General features: G+C 38.1%; 3 protein-coding genes across 3 annotated transcripts in view; 1 reads left to right on the top strand and 2 right to left on the bottom strand.

Annotated features, from left to right (window-relative positions):
• chmp5b (charged multivesicular body protein 5b) overlaps positions 1-6,745 on the top strand; it is a 76,023-nt gene extending 69,278 nt beyond the window's left edge. Inside the window, exons 2-9 of the mRNA XM_061713434.1 lie at positions 756-890; positions 3,442-3,546; positions 3,824-3,870; positions 4,001-4,094; positions 4,171-4,242; positions 4,687-4,795; positions 6,202-6,317; positions 6,413-6,745. Coding sequence (XP_061569418.1) covers positions 822-890; positions 3,442-3,546; positions 3,824-3,870; positions 4,001-4,094; positions 4,171-4,242; positions 4,687-4,795; positions 6,202-6,317; positions 6,413-6,463 — 663 coding nt within the window. The 5' untranslated portion in view covers positions 756-821 and the 3' untranslated portion in view covers positions 6,464-6,745. The remainder of the gene's footprint in view (positions 1-755; positions 891-3,441; positions 3,547-3,823; positions 3,871-4,000; positions 4,095-4,170; positions 4,243-4,686; positions 4,796-6,201; positions 6,318-6,412) is intronic.
• A 155-nt stretch (positions 6,746-6,900) lies between these two features.
• On the bottom strand, positions 6,901-14,512 carry fastkd3 (FAST kinase domains 3). The gene is made up of 7 exons (XM_061713433.1): positions 14,441-14,512; positions 9,158-10,603; positions 8,382-8,467; positions 7,481-7,655; positions 7,327-7,396; positions 7,128-7,242; positions 6,901-7,003 (listed from the first exon to the last, which is right to left on the bottom strand). The coding sequence occupies exons 2-7, from the start codon at positions 10,572-10,574 to the stop codon at positions 6,905-6,907; spliced, it is 1,962 nt and encodes a 653-aa protein (XP_061569417.1). The 5' UTR covers positions 10,575-10,603; positions 14,441-14,512; the 3' UTR covers positions 6,901-6,904.
• Positions 14,513-15,963: 1,451 nt separating this feature from the next.
• On the bottom strand, positions 15,964-19,692 carry myl12.1 (myosin, light chain 12, genome duplicate 1). The gene is made up of 4 exons (XM_061713104.1): positions 19,580-19,692; positions 17,869-18,070; positions 17,018-17,179; positions 15,964-16,794 (listed from the first exon to the last, which is right to left on the bottom strand). Exons 2-4 carry the CDS (start codon positions 18,050-18,052, stop codon positions 16,622-16,624), a joined length of 519 nt encoding a protein of 172 aa, XP_061569088.1. The 5' UTR covers positions 18,053-18,070; positions 19,580-19,692; the 3' UTR covers positions 15,964-16,621.
• Between the last annotated feature and the right edge of the window lie 5 nt (positions 19,693-19,697).

Raw genomic sequence — 19,697 nt, 5'->3', positions numbered from 1 at the left:
CACAAATAAAAAACAAAACAAAAAGCACAACACATTACAACCAGCCAGGGGGGATGAAATTATAACAGAAAGCCAAAACATTTACATACATTTATGGTTTTGATAGCCTTTGAATTATTAGAAAACTTAATAGAGTCCAGATACTGTTTTAGTTCACAATGAAAAGTAAAAAAATAGGGTTTTTTGCGTAAGAATTTAGATTTGTGGATGTGGAATTTTGCGAGGATAATTAGCAAATTAATAATAAACGTTTCCTTTGGCTTTGTTCTAATTGTTACATGGTCAAAAACACCAAACAACACATCCTTCCAAAATAAATTAAAATCAATATCAATTCTTTCAAACACAAAATTACACATATCACTCCAAAAAGTTTGAACAATGGGGCACAGCCAGAATAAGTGAGTCATTGTTTCCGAATTTGCAGAACAAAAAGTACAGTTTGAATCAATATTTTTTTTGAATCTTTTTATAATGTGATCATTTGTAGGATAGAATTTATGAATTAATTTAAATGAAATTTCTTTAACTTTGTTAGTCACCAGGTATTGGTTGGGTGAGAGCCAGACCTTCTTCCAGTTAATATTTTTTACATATTTATTCCAATATGGGATCACGTATGGAACTGAAGAGATTTTAGTGAAATATTCATAATAATCATCATTAAATAAATGACTACGTCATTAGGGGGCGTGGCTCAGGGTGAGCCGACTCTTCTTACGTCACCGACTTTCTCTTCCGGGTGTTGTTCCTCTCGCGGACCTGACAGCCGACTAACCCACATTTTTCCTTTTACGTTTTACACTTTAATTTCTGTCGAAATGAATCGCATTTTCGGCCGAGGTAAACCCAAAGGTCCTCCACCGAACTTGTCGGACTGTATAGGAAACGTAAGTGTAAACTTTAGCCAACTTTTCTGTTTTGACCGAAGTAAACAAAGACGAGCCCCTGCTAACAGTTAAGGCTGATTTATAGTCCCACGTCACACCAACGCAGAGCCTACGGCGTATGGTGCGCGGCGACGCGTACCCTACGCCGTAGGCTCTGCGTCGATTTAACGCGGAACCATAATTCAGGCTTTAGCGGACTACGGCCTCGTTTCACTTGATTTAACTCGTGATTTGTGGAAACAAACACTCCTTTTAGACACTGTAACAAATACAGAACTTGTTTAGTTTATAGTATTAAGCAGGGGTTCTTAGCTGAGGCATGTAAGGCTGTAGATTTGAACGACACGCAGAAAACACAACATTCAGGCGATGAATCAGCGTTTTGTAATTTTGAGCATTAATGCCTTTGAGTCACTTGACTGTTTTCAAAGTGGAAAAAACACGTCCCTCTTCGGGTGTGAAGACTGACATCCAGTTATACTGGTCATACCTGTCCAGTTTTGGATTTAAAAATACAGGACATTTCTGCCAACCGAGGTCTAGTTTCTGACACTATAATACAGATTTACGAGAAATTTAAAATAACTACCTGTCAAGCACTTACAAACTGCAGTTATGTGCTCAGAATCTGATAAGTTTACCTTTATTGACACTGAAATGCTGTGGACATTCCCATGTATGTAATTCCTATACATTTGGTTTCCCATTTTTAAAGATACGAAGTCTTTGCTTTTTTTGGGGCAGAAATGCCTTCACTCTTGTTACATCCATCCATCTCTGATTTGTTGTTCCGAGTTTATGGAGTTTATTTGCTCCCGTAGTCGCCTCTAACCTCGCGAGAACTGCCACACAGGCTACACCAAGGGGCAGTTATCGCGAGATTAGTGACAATTCCGTTTGCTGTTTAAAAATTATTATATTATAAAACTGGAAATTTACGGGAAAATATTAATACAGGAGGACAGCGGGAAAGAGGGGTCAAATACGGTAGTTTCCCGGCCAAAACGGGAGACTTGACAGATGATACTGATTCGGCTGTTGTCAGCTTTCCGGAATTTAAGCAGAACCAACCATTTAACATGTTTAATGCCAAAACTACCTGAATTAGTGTGGACACATCCCTTATTCAGCTCATGAGCTGGTTAAAATTGACTACATTGCTTTAAAAAATATCCATAGACAGCACAAAAGCACATATTCTATTCTATTCTTCTCTATTCTATTATAGAGTAGGTTAAAATGACAATCCTCCCAATTCTAGATTACAGTGATTATAGTATATACAGGACTGTCTCAAAAAATTAGAATATTGTGATAAAGTTCTTTATTTCCTGTAATGCAATTTAAAAAAAAAAAAAAAAAAAAAAAAAAAAAAAAAAAAAAAAAAAAAAAAAAAAAAAAAAAATGTCATACATTCTGGATTCATTACAAATCAACTGAAATATTCCAAGACTTTTATTATTTTAATATTGCTGATTATGGCTTACAGTTTAAAACTAAGATTCCCAGAATATTCTAATTTTTTTAGATAGGATATTTGAGTTTTCTTAAGCTGTAAGCCATGATCAGCAATATTAAAATAATAAAAGGCTTGCAATATTTCAGTTGATTTGTAATGAGTCCAGAATGTATGACATTTTTGCATTACAGAAAATAAAGGACTTTATCACAATATTCTAATTTTCTGAGACAGTCCTGTAGGTCTGCCTTCAAAACCCTTCTCAACAAACTTGATGTCATCTACCACACCGCCATCCGCTTTGTTACAGGTGCTTCTTTTAATACCCATCACTGTAACCTCTACTCACCCGTCAACTGGCCTTCACTTCACTCCCGTAGACTGATCCACTGGTATCATCATCTACAAAACCATCACTGGAAGCACCCCTTCATATCTTGGCTTACTACTTAATATCAACATCAGTAATTGGAACCTACGTTCAAGCAATTACATTAACTATTTAATACCTTCTTTGGCCGTAATTCATTTCAGTTCGCTGCTGCTAGTGATTGGAATCGTCTGCGAAAAACACAATATACTCCCAACATTCATCTGTGATCATTGCACATGCTTGTAACTCTTCCGGACCAGCGCTAACACTTTTTATTCATATTTTTTTATGTGTTCTGTGTTTTTTATATATCGCATTTGCTTGTTTGTTTCACTGTGATTGTATGTGCTTGACTCTTTGTGCTGCCTCTTGCCCAGGTCGTCATTGTAAATTAATTAACTGTTCTCAATTGACTTACCTGGTTAATAAATAAAAAAAAATTCTAGTCTCAGCATAATTTACTACATTACTGTATTGTACATATCTTTCATATTACAGTATATCCTTTCATAGTTTGTTACAGTTTACAAAACTGCTGCTCACTTTGCACACACTATACCTCATTATTTTATACGACTGTACATTCCTCACTTTCTGCTTCTTTGCACTCCTGGTTAGATACTAACTGCATTTCATTGTCTCAGTACGTGTACTCTATGCAATGACAATAAAGTTGAATCTAATCTAATAAAAGTCTTTCTTTTGTCGTCTACTTGTAGGTTGATTCTCGGTCGGAGTCCATCGACAAGAAGATCGCCCGACTAGATGCTGAACTTGTCAAGTACAAGGATCAGATGAAAAAGATGAGAGATGGCCCTTCAAAGGTGGGATTGAGAAGCAGATCCTGAAGTAAAACAGAGGAGGGTTTGGTTCGGTCTAAAACAATGACTCCACTGAAGCACGTAGCCAGTTATCACACACACTCACAACCAATAACTCAAGCTGAGTCACTGATTCTTTTTGTGATTCTTGTTTACAGATTGCAGCATTTAGGTGTAACCCAGTTTTGTTATATGGTTGTTTTTTGCTTGAATTTTCATCATAACAGCAGTCATTATGAATTAATAATGTGCTTTCTCTGCTTTATTTACCATTCTCTAGAACATGGTCAAGCAAAAGGCATTGAGAGTTCTGAAGCAGAAGAGGATGTAAGTAATGTTTATCACTCTCAAAGCGGGAGTTTATATTATTAAGCTTACCAAATTCATGTATGAGCCTCAGATGACATTAGTCGGTCGTCCCTCTTTGATCAAAATATGTTTTATTGCGTCTTTTAAGGTACGAGAGCCAGAGAGATAATCTCATGCAGCAGTCTTTTAACATGGAGCAAGCCAACTACACTATCCAATCCCTCAAAGACACTAAAACCACAGTAAGAGATGTGACGTCTACTTGGAAGACTTAACTACTAAAGATGTGATTTCTGCTAATGACGTGTTTATTTTTAGGTTGATGCCATGAAAATTGGCCTGAAGGACATGAAGAAAGCGTACAAGAATGTGAATATTGATAAAATTGAGGTATGTTTTGTGTGTTTTATATCTGATCCCAGGTTTACTAAATAGCAGTTGATTTAGTTAAGACAAAGTTTAATGTAGACTTAAAGCCACTCTATGTAGCAATACCACTTTTGACCACAGGGGGCACACAGATCTGGTATTGACAAAAGAGCCACTGACATTATTGTGCTAATGAGTGGGGACGTCTTGTGATATCACTGTCTCATACTAGAGGGGTACTTTTTTGTTTTTATTGCCGGGGGTTGATGGATAAACTTTCATGTATTATGATGCTCCCACTTGCATATAATGGCTTTAAACTAAGTTATTTTTTAAAAGTTCTGATAAGAAAAATGGCAAATTCAAAGCTTACTTGTGCTTTTAAAAGATGAACCATTGACTTTAGTACATCGTGTTTGTCTGGGAAACTTTTTCATACATTGCATTTTCTTTAAAAAAAAAAAGGATATCCAAGACCAGTTGGAGGACATGATGGAGGATGCCAATGACATCCAGGAGGCGCTGGGCAGAAGCTATGGCACTCCTGACATTGATGAGGATGATCTGGAAGCAGGTGAGGAGAAGTGTCTGTTTTTCTTTCTTTTCCTCAGACACTAAACAGATATTGGTCTAAAGCTGCAGGTGTGATGGCTTTCATATTTTCTTCACCATCTGAATAGATAAATATAAATTACGCTTGAAGTGAACATCAGATGGCCATTTCCAACCAGTTTGGCTCATCTAGGGTACTTTTTCAACAATGGCAAGTCTAGAAATCCAACAATACATTTGAGCCAGAATCAGATCAGGAGTATGAAAGTTATTAAATGGAGAACTTGCAACAAAGATGAAACGTCTTTTGGAAAGTGTTCATTGCATCGCCACAGTCAACTAAACCTTTTTTTCCCCAAGACGATGTAGAAACAAAACAAGCCAAACAATCCATATACAGTAAAGCAGAAGCTGATCGCTACTTAATTAGTGTTCAGTCAAAAACATTAACTTTTTAAAATAAACACAGTGCCCATATACTCTATATCTTAATATTAAACTTACCATATTAAAGCTTCCCATCTGGAATAAAACACCCAATACATTCCTTTTTTGATCTGATGAGCTCTTGCAAAACTTTAGATAAATCCAATATCCAGAAAAACATCCACTTTGAGCTGTTTTAATGAGGAATCTTGGATTTAATTTTCAATTGCAGCTTTTTACACGCAACTACTGTAATTTTGAGTGTGAATGACACACAAAACATTTGTGAAGTTATTTTAATGCCTATTTTTCCTTGAGACTTTGAGCTCATTACTAATTTAAAAATAGACTAAGTGAAAATTAGGCCTGTGTTGAAAAAATCGATTTTCCGATTCTAAATCAATTCTCATATTAATTCCTAAAAATCGATTATGTCTAAAGATCGATTTATTTATTTATTTATTTTTTTTCCCATCATTTTCGCCAGGTGAACTTTAATCTCAGTAGTCGGACACAGTTTGTCATGACACTTCTGAAAAATGCCAGGTGCTTCATGGCAATGTGTGCGTGGTGACAGAATAAATTAGATAAGCTAAAATGATTTGTTTACTGCATGAACTGTTGCAATTTCTTTCTTTTTTGCACTTTAAATGGATATTGAAAGGCCTGTTTGAGTTATTTATTTCTTAGTTATTAGTTATTTTTTAGTTAGAAATTATTATTTCACTAGTTATTTTACAGTCATAATTCAGGCAACAGCTCAAAAAACATTTTAAATAACACTAAGCCAAATCAATATCGAATCAGATCGAATCATGATAATCAATTCTGAATATTAATAATCGGAATCGAATCGATTCTTGACATTTTAATCGATACCCAGCCCTACTGAAAATAAAGTCATAGCGGCATGAGACCTTTTGAGATGAATAAAATATTATTGAGCTGATTATGCTCCTGATCAGTGTCATTTGTTCTAATCTTTAAACGTTGTGTCCTCAGAGCTGGACGCTCTGGGAGATGAACTCTTGATGGATGACGACAGCTCCTACCTGGACGAGGCAGCGACCGCTCCCTCCATCCCAGAGGGGCTCCCGGGAGACAAGTCAACCAACAGGGTACTGAACAACTCCAACATTTTGTTTTCTCATTTGTTTAAACTCCCAGTTGTTCATGGCTTTCATTCATGACCACTCTTCTTTTTGTGTTTCAGGATGGTGTGCTGGTGGATGAGTTTGGCCTCCCTCAGATTCCTGCTACATAAAAGACCAAACCGGACACATGATGTGCTAGTTTTACATGTATCATAGCCTTCTTTTATATTTATCCAGCTGACACTCCTGGCCTTAGAGTGAAACTATGAAAACCAAAGCATCTTCTGTCTGAATGATGGAGAGTGCTGCGTCTTTGATTAAAGTTTGATCACTTATTCTCTGACTGAGCTCGTCTCGGTGCGTCTGAAAGATTGTGGGTAATGGGTTTCTTTTAACTTTGTACAGTTTCTGCAGCAACAACAAAATAAATTATATTTTCCGACAACTCAAAACTGCTTGAATACTTTATAAAAAGTGTTATTTAATATGTTTAAATCAATCATTTAAACACTGCAAAACCAATGACTTGTTAGCAAAAATAAATATGGATTTTATTTTGTTTTTAAGCTTTAACAAAGATCAACACAACATGTTTAATTACAGCATCCTCATCACCAGCTCAGCCTGTACGTGTGAGGGAAGATCTTCTGGTGAAGATACTCCACCACACTGGTCTTGCTATGAAGTTTTTCAAATTCATAATAAGGAATCTGGAAAAGGAAAGAGAAAAAAACATTAATTTGGTCACAAACAAGAAAAGTAATTGTCAGAAGTAACTAAAGTGGGAGGCTACGGAGATCAAATCTTTAGGAAAACTGATAACGAGGATCTAACCTGAACGACTTCATATCCCAGGAGCCGCAGATGTCGCTGCTTGATGGCCTCTTTTCCGAGCAACTGCCTCTTGTTTGTAGTGAACCTCTTGTGTCCGTCAATGCAAAGAGCTATCCTGCAGCAGAAACATGACTTTGTTTGCTTTCAAATTAACTTTATCGTACAAAAATCAAAAGCCATCGCTGAACAAACTCTTTACCTTTTGAATACGTCTTCAGTGTGACTGGCAGGCAGCACATACCCCTCTTCATCAAGTTTTATCTCCACATCTGTGACAAAATAATAATATTAATAATAATGGCTAAACAGGAAAGATATGGGGATGGGAAAAAAAAGTATATTCACACACATACCGAGTGTGTAGCAATATTGTGTCAGAACTTTGGACCCAAAGTAGGAACGCTCTCCCAGCAAATCCACCAGTCCTGTTTTGACAGAGTTGTACAGATGTGGATCGACCGGGGTCTCAACAGAGCGAGCAGATGAGAGGAAAGATTTGACGCGGTACTTTGGAAGGAGCCTGGGACCCTAATTATAGGACAAAAACAAATAAACACAAAACCCAAATGTATATAAGTATTATATAGTAGTGTATATAATAACATGACATTAACGATGATGACATTTAAATTCAGGCACAGAAACAATCTATTTACTTGCATATAAACAAACAATGCATGCATTTTTCTACCAGATATTTGAATCTTGTGCATAAGAAAACGAGTTGATTCTTCAGCTTGATTCTTTGAATTGAATGTGATAAAAATAATGTTAAGTAATCTACGGGAACATCTCACAACTAACTCATCAAAGTGGTTAAAAGGTTTTCCACTTATTTGGTGTCTAAGCTGGACAACCAAGAGAAAATTGAAGCTGCACACTTCATCCTTCATGTACAAATACACAGTATAGAGTATCACTGCTTATTGGTGCATCGTTATTAAGCGATATGAAACTGTAGAAGAAACTACGCCGTGGCACAACTGGAGGTCAGTGTCCTGCTGTAACGGCACATTGTATTGTGGGATACACATATGCAGACGGTTAAGATGTACAGCTGAAATGTCCCACATTTGCATACTCCATATTGTTAAAATCAAAGTTCAATAGTGTGGAAAATGACAACTCTTTCTGAAGTATAATAGGTATTGGAAGGGTTTATCTCTACAAATAGAAATTAAAGAAGGAATAAGATTCTGGTGTGTCTTCATGTTTCATTTACTCTCAAAGTGTTGAACCTTTGAAACTGTTTACCTCGTAGAAGGGACACTCCAACTTCACAGTCATGTAGAGCTGAGTCAGCTGTGCCAGAACAGCTCGGTTGAGTCCTGCGTCCTGATCTACGGCACAAAATGCAACAAGTGCGACAATCGTCAACAACAGTTTTGTTTAGGGGTGGGCAAAAATATTGATACGGCAATATATCGCGATACATAATCTCCCGATACGATATCGATATTCAATGTATGTATCGCGATATATTGCCGTATCAATATTGTTGCCCACCCCTAGCTGCACTTTATTTTGTGATTTCAGTGTGGGTGAGACACTGCATTTTATTTTTGTCATTTTAAGTCAGGGGCAAGTAGCTGTACTGTATTTTTGTGATTTCAATTTCAGTGTGGGTGAGACACTGCATTTTATTTTGAGTATTTTGTATCTAAGAATAATGCACACACTGCACTTTTTATTGTGTTTCAGTGTGTTTTTTCATGCAAATATGTTGCATAATTAAAATGGAAAGTTTGAATTACATTGTTTTGAATCAGTCTGTCCAATACATTATCACTATCATCTGATGTACATATATACAACTTGGATTTTAGGATGTGTAATGCATTTTAAAATTTTTCGGTGAACTATGTAGAATATCGTGATATATCGCATAATCGGGATATTGCAATTTGTATCGTATCGTGGCTCAAGTATCGTGATGCGTATCGTATCAAGAGGTCCTTCCCAATACCCACCCCTAGTTTTGTTTCATGCGTTAATGTTGTGTACTGTGGGTTTCTGAGAGGATGTTTCACCTTGTAGCTGCTGGAGAAAGTAACTGCTGAAAACTTTGGAGACAAAATTGACAGGGAACCTCTCCACCAGGGTGCAGGCGTGGAGCAGGTTGAGCAGCATTCGAGGCTGGAAGTGGGAAAACCGCGTGCGCAGGATGTTTTCTACCTTCCTGAAAACCTGGCCTGCGTTGGGTGGGAGGTAGCCCAGCTTTCCGAAGGCCGTGATGTGCCTGACCACCTGGCTGGTGCTGTAATCATCTGCTCGGTACACAAAGCTCTCAGCAACAGCGTCAAACACTGTCGTGGACAAGATCCTCCTACGGCTGAAGAACTGGACCACTTTGGAAACCGTCTCTGCGTCTGATGTGAAGGCCATTGTGGGGACGTGCTTCTCCATCGCCTCCACGAAGTAATGATCGCTGTGACCAAAGTGCATCAGTGCAACGAGTACATGGGTAAGCTCCTCATCTGTGAAGGAGGGAACATGCCGCACAGCTTGTTTACACAAATTGATTACAAGAGGTGTGGCCTGCATCTGATTCAGAGCAACAAGCGCATGTAGCACCGCGCTGACGGCCGCAGGACCCATGATGGAGGTGACCGTCACAGCATGAGTGTGCATGGCATTCAGAAGGTCCCTGTACTTTCCATCTCCACCTACACCTCCTTGCAGAAGTCTGTAAACAGCAACAAGGTCTGCAAGGCTCCACTGAGAAGGCTTCTGCCTCTGAATTTGCTCCATCACCTGCTCCAGTATCCCACTGCCCGGACCCTCCATGGCCAGCATGGCCCGGCCCAGCGTGCACAGCTGCCCCACGCTCATCTGCACCGTGTCCAGCCGGGTCTGGCTCTCCGACACCAGCCGCACCATCAGCGTGCTCCAGGGGTCCAAGAAGAGGCGCGTGCAGGCGAGGAGAGCCGACACCAGCCCAGCGTCCGTCAGACGCTCCGAGTCCTGCTCCAGCTGAAAGCACAGGGCTCGGATGACGTCCTTCTCCAGCACCGACGGGTCCGTCAGGGCGTTTCCATCCCCCTCCAGGTCGGCCACGCGATGGAGCACCGCCGCGGCCATGGTGTCAGACATGATCTCCACCGATCCCAGGAGTTTGAGAACCTGCTTGGAGGAGGAGCAGCTCTGCAGGAGACCCTGAAAACCTTCCTCCTCGGCCACTGGGGGTCGGTGCAGTTGGGTCAGACGGAACCGAGGCACCGAGTCTCTGTGGAGCCCGACGGAGCTGGTGGCCACAAACAAGGGCTCCCTGACGATGGTGGTCAGGCTCCTGGTCCGGGAGTCCTGGACATGTCCACAGCCCTTTCTTCTCGCTGGGACACATCTCTGACCCGCTGTGCACGTCCTCTGGAGACGCCTGCGACACACGGGTCCGGCACGACAGCGGATCCCGAGGAGGGGGAGACCCTGGATCAGCCTCAGAGCCATGTGTCCGCTCCAGGACTCATCGGCTCCCACTGGAATAAAAACCAAAACGTTTAAACAACACGTATATGGAGTAGGGCTGGGCGATATTTTACCGTTCACGATATACCGTCAAAACAATTCCCCACGGTAAGAATTTGTCATCTCGTGGTAAAAACGATAAATTCCCGTTGATGACGTTTTGAGAAGAAAGAAAGAAAGAAAAAAGAAATGAGCAAGAAAGAAAGAAAGAAAGAAATGAGCCAAAAAGAAATAAAGAAAGAAAGAAATGAGCCAGAAAGAAAGAAAGAAAGAAAGAAAGAAAGAAATGAGCCAGAAAGAAAGAAAGAAAGAAAGAAAGAAAGAAAGAAATGAGCCAGAAAGAAAGAAATGAGCCAGAAAGAAAGAAATGAGCCAGAAAGAAAGAAAGAAATGAGCCAGAAAGAAAGAAAGAAAGAAAGAAAGAAAGAAAGAAATGAGCCAGAAAGAAAGAAAGAAAGAAAGAAAGAAAGAAAGAAAGAAAGAAAGAAAGAAAGAAAGAAAGAAAGAAAGAAAGAAAGAAAGAAAGAAAGAAAGAAAGAAAGAAAGAAAGAAAGAAAGAAAGAAAGAAAGAAAGAAAGAAAGAAAGAAAGAAAGAAAGAAAGAATAAATTCCCATTGATGACGTTTAGTAGTATTTAGTATCTTTTAGAGCAGTGTTTTGGCTCCAAAGACTGAATGTGGTGATAGATTTATATTTACAAAGGTGGAGTTGAATTGGTATTTTTTTTTAATCGTCATTTTTATCGTTATCGGGATAAATGCCAGAAATTATCGTGATAAATATTTTAGTCCATACCGCCCATCCCTAATATGGAGGATACCTGGGAGTCCATACTCAAATTGGTTAATTCAACCTCCATGTGTGCACGTCACTGCTTAATTCAGTTTAAAGTGGTACACAGGGCTCATATTTCCAAGGCAAAGTTATCCTCCATGTACCGAGATATTAGTCCATACTGTGTAAGATGTAAATGTGCAGAAGCCTCTCTCATCCATATCTACTGGTCCTGCCCATGTCTAAACAAGTACTGGAGGGAAGTCTTTCACACACTCTCTCTGGTGCTTAAAGGGGACCTATTATGGCATCTAATACTTATTCTAAACAGGCCTTGAATGTTGTAAAAACAAGATTTTGATTGTTTTTGCTAAATAAATTAGAAATTCAGCCTCTGAGCCATGTCTTTATCTTCCCATTCAACTAACCTCATTATCTATGAGGGATTCTGAGTGGGCGGGGCTATGATAATGAGGCTCTGTGCTGATTGGCTGCCTGAATGACGCGATACACCGCTACGAAAAAATGGCGGAAGCTCCGGCCGGCGGAGTTAGTTGTGGGCGTTGTTTCACGCATCGCTCCCGTCGTTACGTAACGACGGGAGCAGAATCTGAACGGCTCGTAGATCCACATCACACTCGACGGCTCATCCGGGCGGCTGTACAGTAGGAATGGGCGATATTTTACCGTTCACGATAAACCGTCAAAAAAATTCCCCACGATAAGAATTTGTCATCTCGTGGTAAAAATGATAAATTCCCGTTGATGACGTTTTTGTGTAAAGCTGATTTATGGAAGGAAGGAAGGAAGGAAGAAAGAAATGAGCCTGAAAGAAAGAAAGAAAGAAAGAAAGGAGCCTGAAAGAAAGAAAGGAGCCTGAAAGAAAGAAAGAAAGAAAGGAGCCTGAAAGAAAGAAAGAAAGAAAGAAAGAAAGAAAGGAGCCTGAAAGAAAGAAAGAAAGAAAGAAAGAAAGAAAGAAAGAAAGAAAGAAAGAAAGAAAGAAAGAAAGAAATGAGCCTGAAAGAAAGAAAGAAAGAAATGAGCCTGAAAGAAAGAAAGAAAGAAAGAAAGAAAGGAGCCTGAAAGAAAGAAAGAAAGGAGCCTGAAAGAAAGAAAGAAAGAAAGGAGCCTGAAAGAAAGAAAGAAGCCTGAAAGAAAGAAAGAAAGAAAGAAAGAAGCCTGAAAGAAAGAAAGAAAGAAAGAAAGAAAGAAAGAAAGAAAGAAAGAAAGAAAGAAAGAAAGAAAGAAAGAAAGAAAGAAAGAAAGAAAGAAATGAGCCTGAAAGAAAGAAAGAACGAAAGATTTATAGTTAAAAAGGTGGAGTTGAATTGGTATTTTTTTTATCCTCATTTTTATCGTTATCGGGATAAATGCCAGAAATTATCGTGATAAATGTTTTAGTCCATACCGCCCATCCCTACTGGACAGACACTGCAGAATTTGGTTGCTTTCCTCCTTCTCTGAGTTGGCAGGCTGAGGGGAGACCACTTTATATATGTTAAAGCAAGAGAAAACGTGTTCTTCATAATAGGTCCCCTCAATCAAATTAGAACCAAACCCACTGACTGCCCTGTTTGGGGTCATGGAGGGAGAAAGAAAGTTAACCACTGCACAGAGACACACTTTATCTTTTGCCTCCCTTTTGGCTCGGCGGGCTATTCTGTTCAGGTGGAACAGAACAGAACCTTCCCTCCTACTCGTGCACGATGGCTGGAAGACATCATGTCCTGCTTAAAACTGGAGAAAATTAGATACTCGCTTCAGCAATCAAAGTTCCAGAAAGTGTGGGGACCTTTTCTAGGAGCATTCAGACCCTGTGAACTTTACTACACATCTCTTACTTACTCCTAGTGCAGGCTCTTAATGTTAAAATGACCTCATATTGTGATTAGTATTCTGGCAATGACAGGGGAGGGATTAGTTTGGTCTGTAGGTTGTTTTTGTTATTATTTTATTTATTTTCATACTGTTTAATAGTTTTTTACATTTTGTACACCGGTGTTTGCTATGATTAACATGCCTACCCAAAATCCTTGTAATTAGCAGAGGTGTCAAGTAACGAAGTACAAATACTTTGTTACCTTACTTAAGTAGAAATTTTGGTTATCTATACTTCACTGGAGTAATTATTTTTCAGACGACTTTTTACTTTTACTCCTTACATTTTCACACAATTATCTGTACTTTTTACTCCTTACATTTTAAAAACAGCCTCATTACTCTATTTCATTTTGGCCTTGAAACAAAAAACTATCCAGTTAAATTGCTCCATTCGGATAGAGTGAATTTGGTTGTGGTTGTTTCAGATGTTCTTGTCCAGTTTTGTTCTTACATCCGTTCCCTCAGATTCCTGCAACTAAACTTGGATGTACATTCCAATAAAGGTTAGGATAAATGATAACATGCCTCTGAAGTTTGACTTTTTGCACCATTACAATGCTTATAGGCAACTAGTCATCATATCTCCTGCTCTCTGAAACACATGTTAATGCTCAATAGTACACATATATGGTTCTTTAATATATTTACATTATACTAAGATGCATTCATTTTCAATGGCTTTTGTCCTTAATGGCTTTTTTCCCCCTTACATTACTTTTACTTTTATACTTTAAGTAGTTTTGAAACCAGTACTTTTATACTTTTACTTGAGTAAAATACTTGAGTTGATACTTCAACTTCTACAGGAGTATTTTTAAACTGTAGTATCTATACTTCTACCTGAGTAATGAGTGTGAATACTTTTGACACCTCTGGTAATTAGCATTCAGCATTACACCTTTGTTACGTTGTGAAAACTTCAATGAAAAAAGATCTTGGATTAAAAAAACAACACATATATGAAAGCAGATCCAAACCCACACAAATAATCCTGCAACACTAGCAGCAGCAACTCCTCTGGTTTCATAAACAACCCCATGAGGCTTTGTGCTGGCTAGCATTAGCTGGATCTTAGCGTCCCATCTACGGGCTTTTAACTGTTTGTGTTGCTGTAAACTTAAAGTAAATCTGTAACATCGATTTAGTTAGAAATATATAGCAAACAAAGCCTTAAAACCAGTTAAAATACCAACCTGGACCTTTTGACAGCTGCTCAGGGTCAAAACACCGGTTCTTACGGAACCACGTTTGGTTCCATAAGCACTGTGAGGCGTTCACGATACCTCGGAATTTATGGTAAACGTCACATCTGCCGGCTATTTCACCTTATTTAATAGCTTATGTTAAATGAATTTCAATACCATTTTACACTCAATTCAATTTTGTTAAATGTGTTTGTTGACAAAATAATTAATCAAATAATTAATTAAAATACGGGTTATTTCATCATTGTGTAATACGGTGTTTTTTGTTTTAGGATTAACCCCTTTAACATTTTACGTGTTGACCTTATTAAATGTTTTTATTACAAACGAAGCCATGAGCTTGATAAGAAACGTCTTTACTTTTGAAACTGAAATGACATTTTTAATTCCTAGCTTTTAGGGAACCAAAAGGCAGCACCGCGGAACTAGTATTCTAGTAAACTAGTAGTAAACTAGTATTCAGACACTAGATGGCGCTGATAACTCACACTACCAATCTGAGATTACCTAACGAAATATGTAGTTTCATCATGTTTAGTTATAGATGGTTGTATTTTTATAGATAAAAAAATGCAATCATAAATTCTTGAGAACTAATTTTACTTTGGTGTGTTTCTCTTCACCTTTGAAGAGGAAACATATGTTTTAACATTATACTTAATTAGTTTTTTAATTAAGTAAGAAACCAGTTACCTCTCCTTTCCACTTCCACCTAAAGAAGTTCATTTTAAAATAATGTATGAGGTCTAACCATGTAATGATTTTTTACATAAAAATTAATTTAGATTTGAATATTTGTACTTTTTGTAACGCAGACATCGAAACCTTAGAGCATCTTTTTTTCTCTTGTAGCCTAACTAGGACCTTTTGGGATGCTCCCAATACTGGATAACCTATAATGATCAAACCATTCCTATTCTTACATTTGAAAGCATTAAATTTGGTTTACAAGTGGAGGACAAAAAAATACTTTGGAATCAATAATTTAATTATATTGGCTAAATTTTTATTCATAAATGTCACTTTTTGAAAATTAATCCAATCTTTATTGGATATCTAAACAAAATAATTCAGTACAAAAAATATTTAAAATCTTGCATGATTCAAAAAGCCCAGCATCTTCGTACCCGAATTCCTGACTGATCACTTGCCCTTTTCATTTTTTTTTTGTTTATTCCCTTTGTTTTTCGCTATCTTTGATTTGTTTTACTCATTGGTCGCTCAGTGTTCTTTGATGCAAATGTTCTTCTGGAATGTATAATGTGCCTTTTTTGTAAAATCAATAAAGAGGTTGGGGAAAAAAAAGTTTCATGACTGCCCATTCTTTACAAAAAAAAAAACATTTAAGAATCACTTTGAACCGAGCATTGTGAGGCAATGGCCTTCACTGGACTTGGAAGTGATTTCATAAAAGTATATTTTCAGTAAATCCTGTTAATAATGCAGTAAAATTAATGGAGGTTATGTGATGGGTTATTAGCACACTTCTCTGATAACCAAACATCCACACATTTCATAGATAATGGTTTTTATTACTTGGCCACTCCCCGTTTGGAGGAATCGTGCATCAGCACAGATGTCATTGAACAAAGTGAAATAAACCACCACAACAATCTGCCCCAGCAACATTCCCTGTTATCCCTTTAATAGAAAGAATCCAGACAATGCTCGTCGGCACATGTTCAATGGGTTTGATGAAAAGGGAGGACAGACTTGTCAAGACAAGGTCCAGAAAGAAAGTTGGTGCACAAGAATGTTTTACCCCAGGTGAAAAAAAAACAAAAACACAAGACAGAACATGACCACTCATTCAGATTACATTTATAGACAGGAAACGATCAAAAGACAGCTTGATAGAGGGCTTTATTTAAAAAGTTTGTTATAAAATGTATAAATTCGGGTAAACCCAATGAAGTAAATAGCAAAGTTGTATCCCTTGAAGCTTCCAAAGTGCTGCCATCTAACATCTGTGGATATATATTTTTATTCCTCATTCAGATGTGAGAATTCGGCTAAACTGGAAGTTTACAGCAAAAAGAACGGATAGTTATTGCTTTGGTTCATTTTAAATTGGGTGTTTTTTTAATTCACATAAGAATTGAGACATGCAGCATGGTGATCTAGTTGATGAATGAAAGGCAGTTCAGAGGAACAATCTGCTTTGGCTCTTTAATCGTCCTTATCCCTGGCACCGTGCTTTAGGATGCGCGTGAACTCAACGTAGTTGAAGTTATTCTTCTTGTCGATGGGAGCCTCCCTGAAGAGCTCGTCCACCTCCTCATCTGTGAATCGGTCACCCATTGTTGTGAGCAGGTCTCTGAGGTAATCCTCCTGGATGGAACCTACAGGAAAAATCAGATAAAAAGGTTAAGACTTTAACCAAATAACCATTTTTGTGAAACAATTTTTCACAAAACTGTTCTGATTGTTTCAAGCAAGACATTATGACGACAGATCTTTCACTCATGGTACTAGTTCAAGCGCTTCCCCAAAACTGCATTTCTTTACGTTTAAGTAAAAACTACACAATAAGGCAAAATGACAGGACATGTAGTCAGACTTTACCTGTCCCCTCCTCGTCAAAGCAAGCAAATGCATTTCTGATCACATCCTCGGGATCTGTGCCGTTGAGCTTCTCTCCAAACATGGTGAGGAACATTGTGAAGTTGATGGGTCCAGGAGCTTCCATCATCATAGCCTCCAGGTAATCTTCTGTTGGATTTTTCCCTGTAGAAAATCAGGCCAGATGCACTTATAATCATGGTAATTTTTCAAAAGGATTGAATACAATGGTAAGAACAATAATTATCTACAGGTGCAACTTTGACTGGACTGTGTTGTTAGCCCAGGAATTCCACATTTAAGATGACCTCATGATTAAGTCGTAGTTTCAGCTGCACAGACACATTTTCCACATAACTAATCATTAAGTCTTGCTTTGGTCTGGGCTTGCTCCCGTGATCCAGGTTGTTTTGTGTAAGGGGAGATTTTGTTGTGTAAATAGTGACCCTGAAAGTTCCCAATCTTTGTGAATTCTTTCAGTGTTTGCACTGCAAGCGTAAGGGAAAATAGTTGGAAGAGGTGGACCCAGGAATCTGATTGTAAAACCAAGTCTGTAGCTGAAACAGACAAACACACACTTCTTTCTGGTCAGACATTAGTAAATCTAAAACTCTTAAATAAAATATAAAACATTTTTTTTTTAGTAAATCCAATCTGATTCAAATCTCCCTGGGCTCTTAAAAATATAAAAATTTCAACCCCAGACTTTGTAGACTTCCAGAGCCAGTAAAAAAAATGATGGAAATGAATTTAGAACTAGTTTTTATAAAAGTAAAAGCTTGAGTGAAAATGAGTGCAGAATGACCACTCAGGTTTTTGCTCATCCTGAAATGAAAACTGAGACTTTTACTCACCCAGTGAGGCCAGCATGTCGTGGAGGTCCTCCTTGTCAACAAAGCCGTCACGGTTCTGGTCGATCATGTTGAAGGCCTCCTTAAACTCCTGGATCTGGGACTGGTCGAACATGGCGAAGACATTGGAAGTCGCGCGCTGAGGGCGCTTCTTCGTGGTCTTTCCCTTAGCCCTTTTGCTAGACATGATGAATCTTGTGTATCTCTGGAAGCAAAAAACAACCCACATTAACAGTCAGTGTAAATAAATGCCAGAAAATTAACCATTTAGTAAATACCCCCCCCGCCATCCACTTGTAAAAAAGACGACAATGTGATCATAGGCAAAGTGGATCGCGCCGTGACTCAAAATAAGATTTGATCTCATTGGTAGAGCCGGTTAATTCTCTGGCAGTGAATCCCCAGAGCGGTGTCCCTCACCGAACTAAAAATGGAAATGTTGCTCATGTTTCTAGGTTGGTCAGCTTACTGTCTTCACTAGAGATGAGAGAACTTCTGATAAGAGGACAGATGCCCTTATCAGGACATGGCTCAAAATGTGGACTTCACAGCTCCATGTTGAGCCAACTTAAAAGAAAACTGACCACTAAACTACCATTCCACCTCCAGAATCAGGTTTATTGGCCAAGTCAGGTCAAACAAGACAGGGAATTTGACAATGTACCTTAAATCGACAAATGACTTAACATTTGACGTAAATATTCCAACCCCCGTAACATTTGTACAGACTCACATTTATCACACTTTAAAAACCCCATATTGTACATTTCTGTCTATACTGTTCATTTCTGTCTATACTTTTTATCTGTCATCCTATGTCACTTTTTGTAAAGATTCATATATTCATATTCATATTCACTTTTTAATCCTCATATTGTACATTTCTGTTATACATTTTACTTTATTCTATCTTAGTTTATCTCCATATATATTTGTTTGCTTTTATATTTTTTTTATTTTTACTGTATTGCACCAATCAACACAACAAATTCCTTGTGTGTGTTGACAAACTTGGCAATAAACCCCTTTCTGATTCTGATCATGTATACAATTAAAAAAAAAAAAAAAAAAAAAAAAAGAGTGAAAGGCGCAGCAGTTCCCAATTATCCAGAAAAAAATTCATCAATCCAACCAGATCTAAATGTGTGTATACATATTTATAATGTATTTACCAAAGTTATTAATTAGAATGAAAAACATCATAATTGACATAGTCATTTATGGTTTAAAAAAAACTAACTAACATCCTCCTAGTGAGCAAGGATATAAGTTACCATGGTTGTGTTTGCCAACAAAAGTAAAAATGTTAAACAACTCAAAAGCCAAATAAACTAGAAATGGACCATTTCCTCTGACAACAGCTGGCATTTTTACAGCCCTCTCAATGCTTTCCGGCCTTTTTTGATCCTCCATAAAACTATAACACTAAGGCTAAACCAAAATCTTAAAAAAAAAAAGAAGTGAAAATGTTATTTAAGCAGCGGCCAAGTTTGTAATTAGGAAGAGTTCACTTTCTGGTAATGAGCCGTACGCCATTGCATTTGCCATAAAGACCTTAGCCACGCAGCTCATCCTAGTTCCATCATTACGCTCTAAAAACGACATTAGCGTGTCGAGTAAACACACATTTTCAATATTTTTTGCTGTTTGTTATTTATAAGTGGTAGATAATTGCAGATATAGCGGTAAAGTGAGTAGTTTAAGCAGGTTTTACCTCGTTAGTTAGCCGCTGCTGGTCGTCTCTCTGCTCAACCACCGCCCTTCACTTCCTGATCGCTCCGGCGGTTCCGTAAAAAACAACGGAGCAAACCAACTCAGAACATAGGGGTGGC

Source organism: Cololabis saira, chromosome 22 (assembly GCF_033807715.1).
Source record: "Cololabis saira isolate AMF1-May2022 chromosome 22, fColSai1.1, whole genome shotgun sequence".
Lineage (NCBI taxonomy): Eukaryota > Metazoa > Chordata > Actinopteri > Beloniformes > Belonidae > Cololabis > Cololabis saira.
Note: the sequence above shows the minus strand (reverse complement) of the source record. Positions and strands in the feature narration are given on the sequence as shown.

Excerpts from the sequence above, each read along its gene's own strand:
- fastkd3 (XM_061713433.1), bottom strand. The coding sequence starts at position 10,574 with ATGGCTCTGAGGCTGATCCAGGGTCTCCCCCTCCTCGGGATCCGCTGT. Across the intron at positions 8,468-9,157 it reads CTTTCTCCAGCAGCTACAAG|ATCAGGACGCAGGACTCAAC; the intron begins GTGAAACATCCT and ends TTTGTGCCGTAG. Across the intron at positions 7,004-7,127 it reads TGGGATATGAAGTCGTTCAG|ATTCCTTATTATGAATTTGA; the intron begins GTTAGATCCTCG and ends TTCCTTTTCCAG.
- myl12.1 (XM_061713104.1), bottom strand. The coding sequence starts at position 18,052 with ATGTCTAGCAAAAGGGCTAAGGGAAAGACCACGAAGAAGCGCCCTCAG. Across the intron at positions 17,180-17,868 it reads CGACATGCTGGCCTCACTGG|GGAAAAATCCAACAGAAGAT; the intron begins GTGAGTAAAAGT and ends GATTTTCTACAG. Across the intron at positions 16,795-17,017 it reads CTTTGACGAGGAGGGGACAG|GTTCCATCCAGGAGGATTAC; the intron begins GTAAAGTCTGAC and ends TTTTTCCTGTAG.